The following is a 3,967-nucleotide window of genomic DNA, read 5'->3' on the forward strand; positions in this document are numbered from 1 at the left end:
TAATAATAATAGTAGTAGTAGTAGTAGTAGTAGTAGTAGTAGTAGTAGTAGTAGTAGTAGTAATAATAATAATAATAATAATAATAATAATAGTAGTAGTAGTAGTAGTAGTAGTAGTAGTAGTAGTAGTAGTAGTAATAATAATAATAATAATAATAATAATAATAATAATAATAGTAGTAGTAGTAGTAGTAGTAGTAGTAGTAGTAGTAAAGAGCAAGTGCCCTCTCCAATTCCTTCTCTCCGACTCACTGGTCACCTCTTTGAGAAGTACCATACACTCATGCCATTTTCGCAACTTTCATCCACCTTTCAATAAACTCAGTCGAGGACAGCACTTCCTTCTCCACTCTCAATTTACTTTTCAAGTGAAACTTGAAGAAATCAATGAGAGTTCTACCATAGAGGAATGTATTTGTCCTCATGCCTTTCACCCTCGCCCACCAAACGACCTCTTTTGCCACAGCCATCAGGCAAACGAAAGCTGCCTTGCCTGCGATCATCACTACAGACTCGGCCGACAAATGCATCCGTCCCGCACGTGACAGCAGTTATTTGACGCAACCGTACAAGTCAGCACTATTTGGACGCTGAACGAAGGCGTGTAGAACGGTTTCGTAACTCTGCACGTGCCTCGGACTAGCCTGTATGTTAGCAGTGCTTGTAGAGTTTATCTCGAACTGGTAGCACCCCTCGGTAGCACCACCAGGCCAAGAACATCTGAAAATTACCCATGATAGTTGCCGACCGGAATGTCCTCCGTGAGCACGTGACTACATTCTAGGTACCAGGCACCAAGCCCCGATCTTTTCTTTATCCAGGACTGCAGCTCCGTCAAGGAGACGAGCTGTGGAAAGACAATCCACATAAATGGAACCTATACACGCTCACCATCCAGAAATCGTTGCAGGTGACGTTACTTAAGAGCGTGTCTGCACATTAGGAGCCATGACATATCTAATTCGCCACTCGGAGGATGCTGGCAAAAGACTGATCACCTAAGCATTGGAACGCGTCCCTACCGCAAGAATTTATGTAAGAGACGCCCCAACCTGGTCAAGCAGTAACTGGGACAAGGCACAACAGTCAAGCGATAAATGATAACGGAGGCGATGTAAGAAATCACCACCTTTGCCTGATATTTCAGTGACAGCTTCTTCTCAGCTCATTTCTGAGTAAGACTGGCCACCCTGTTCGCCATCTCGTCCCAGTTCCTATCTACATGGACGGCTTTCAAGTAGCTATGGTCGATCCTGTCAGATGCTTTCGACTGATCCACATTGATCAGAGCACCTCCGCAGCCAACTTTGCTCCCAGCCCTCACTATCATGTATCGCGTAAGGTGGAGATTGTCGGGGGATTGCTTGGGATTGCTTGGGATTGCGCAAGTTTGAGCTTCTCCGACCTGGCACCGACGTCAAACACCAGCCTTGTGGCTAACACCTCGGACAAAATCTTAAACTTCCTAGATATATTGAAAACCAACGGGTACCCTAGATCCATTGTCAATCAGCTTAAGTACCCAAGACGACCAACACACCGAACACATTGAAAACCCAGCAACGCATACTTCCTTAAAATATCCCATATAGCGAGACGATAACTACAGCCATTCGAAGAGCCATAAGAAGAGAAGGGTTAGACAGAAAACTAGCCCACTTCGGCCCCTCTCTGAGAAGGCACGAACAAGAGACAACAATCAATGCACACTAACAAACTTCCCCATCCGTGACACAGCTTAATGCCAACGAGTAAATGTTATGTATAGAATACAATGTAACAAATGCAACAAGTTCTATATGGGTAGCGCAACAGGACCGTTACACGTCCGCATCAAAGACCATCTGAACACGAGAGCCCCCTCCTTCAGAAAATATCTAGACAGATGCCGGAACACCGACAAAAGCATAACAGTCACAATTGAGGGCAATGAAAGAAATTTGGGTAATTTAAGAATTAAGGAAGCTATACTAATACACAGACTAGACCCCGAAATTAACAACAGGCTGGAGGTTAGTAAACCATATATTATTTAGCTACATCTTGTTGTATGTAGATTCATTTTTGATAACATGCTCATGTATTGTTTATAACAAAAACAAGAGGGAAAAAAGAGAAGGGAAAAAAGAGAAGCTGCACGTATAACACATAATTTAGAAGCAGCGCTAAGGATGTGCCAGCACACACGAGATTGAGACATGGCCGACGTTCAAGGCTGATTATATATATATATACATATATATATATATATGTGTGTGTGTGTGTGTGTGTGTGTGTGTGTGTGTGTGTGTGTGTGTATGCATGTATGTACATATATCCTTTATGTCAGGTCCGTTGATAGCTCCTGTTATTATTGAAGTCCTGTGCAATCTGTCAGCGATTCGAGAAATACAAATTTATTAATTAAATATTATACTAAAATATGTATCGTATTCTAAAACATGATATGTTTGAACAAAATCTCTTCACTGTGGTCTCCTAGCATAGTCGCAATTTAATGATTAAAATCAGCAACTCATCAGGATATTTGGGTGTAGAACAGTAAAAATCAAAGTGAAAAGAACAATATTTACTTACAATAACATTGCTCTGGTTTGGCTGATATTGCACTACATGCGATGGTAAAGGGTATGCAGTGTTTATAAAGACTGGAGGTTGTTGTGTTCCATGTTCATCTGTAAAAAGAAATTAAATTAAAGAAAGAATATTTCATACTGTACTTTCCTTGTAAATTTCATTAATCAGCAAATGTTATATGCTGTTCGATGGCTTAAAATGTTGTCATGAATATTTGATTATCATCGAGAAAAAAAAAAAAGAAAAAGAATGAATATCAACAATTTTTATTTTTACTGTTATTCTTATATTTGTTTGCGGACAAGTTCGAGGACCACCTTAATGGATTTTAGTTGTAGACATCGACCCCAGAAATTATTCATAGTAAGCCTAGTATTTATTCCATCTTTCTCTTTTGTCAAACAGTTAAGTTACGGGGACAGAAATTCACCAAAATAAATGAATAAAATAAGAGATCTTTAAATAAATCGTCTCTAATGTGGACTAACCATGTATGAGTGTGAGTGAGCTTGGCCACTGGAAATGAAAATTTTTATTAATTTCCATTTCCCTTTGATATAATTAAGTATTATAAGTTTTTGGTTAATTTTCGAATTTTATAAGTTGGCATTTTTTATTGCCGACGAGGAGCTGCGCCTGCCCAGTAGATCTGAAGAATAAGGATGTATAAACGAGAGGCATAGAATTGATTGCCTCGTGTTTATATATTGTAGTCTTAGGTGTACCTGTTGAAAACAACTTCACCTAGCAAAATGTCTTATCTGCTAAACTAAAGTCAGAAACCAATTGATCCAGGGAAAGAGATGGTAAAAGTTTTTATTTTTCATTTCGTTCCTTTCGGGATTTTATCCCTAATTTTGTGGTTCTAGAACCTAGATGTTCTTTCTTGCGTAAGGAATCCCATGAGTGGATTCCTCTTATGCGTTTAAATATACACTGTACTGACTAAACTTTTAAACGGTAGGCCACTGGAAATGAAAAGTTTTATTAATTTCCATTTCCCTTTAGTATGAGTGTGATAAACGATAGTGTATTATAATAAGATATTATAAGATAATAAGGTATTACTCAGGTAATGAGGTATTAAAACAATATGATTCTCCTGAAACACAATATAATTTACTTCAGAAAACCAATTCACATAAAGAAGCTTACAACCTGGAGAAGAAAACGAAGTGTGCATGTGTATGTGTGTGTGTGTGTGTGTGTGTGTGTGTGTGTGTGTGTGTTTGTGTACATTCGCCATGATTGACAGTCTTTTTCACCACAAGTTTTTTTTTCTCTCTCTGCTTATTTCCTTATGTTCCTTTCTGTTGAAGAGCGTAGGCTCGAAACGTAAAAGATTTTCTCACCTTTCCGAGCGTCATATTTATACACCTACTTGCTGTTT

At 38.8% G+C, this 3,967-nt stretch overlaps 1 protein-coding gene across 2 annotated transcripts in view; it reads right to left on the reverse strand.

Moving 5' to 3' along the window:
- Positions 1–3,967, reverse strand: part of LOC106883197 (trafficking regulator of GLUT4 1) — a 15,406-nt gene that overhangs the window by 7,223 nt on the left and 4,216 nt on the right. For both annotated transcript variants that reach the window (XM_052975736.1, XM_014934119.2), the window contains exon 2: positions 2,578–2,675. In XM_052975736.1, coding sequence (XP_052831696.1) covers positions 2,578–2,675 — 98 coding nt within the window. The remainder of the gene's footprint in view (positions 1–2,577; positions 2,676–3,967) is intronic.

Source organism: Octopus bimaculoides, chromosome 2, assembly GCF_001194135.2.
Source record: "Octopus bimaculoides isolate UCB-OBI-ISO-001 chromosome 2, ASM119413v2, whole genome shotgun sequence".
NCBI lineage: Eukaryota > Metazoa > Mollusca > Cephalopoda > Octopoda > Octopodidae > Octopus > Octopus bimaculoides.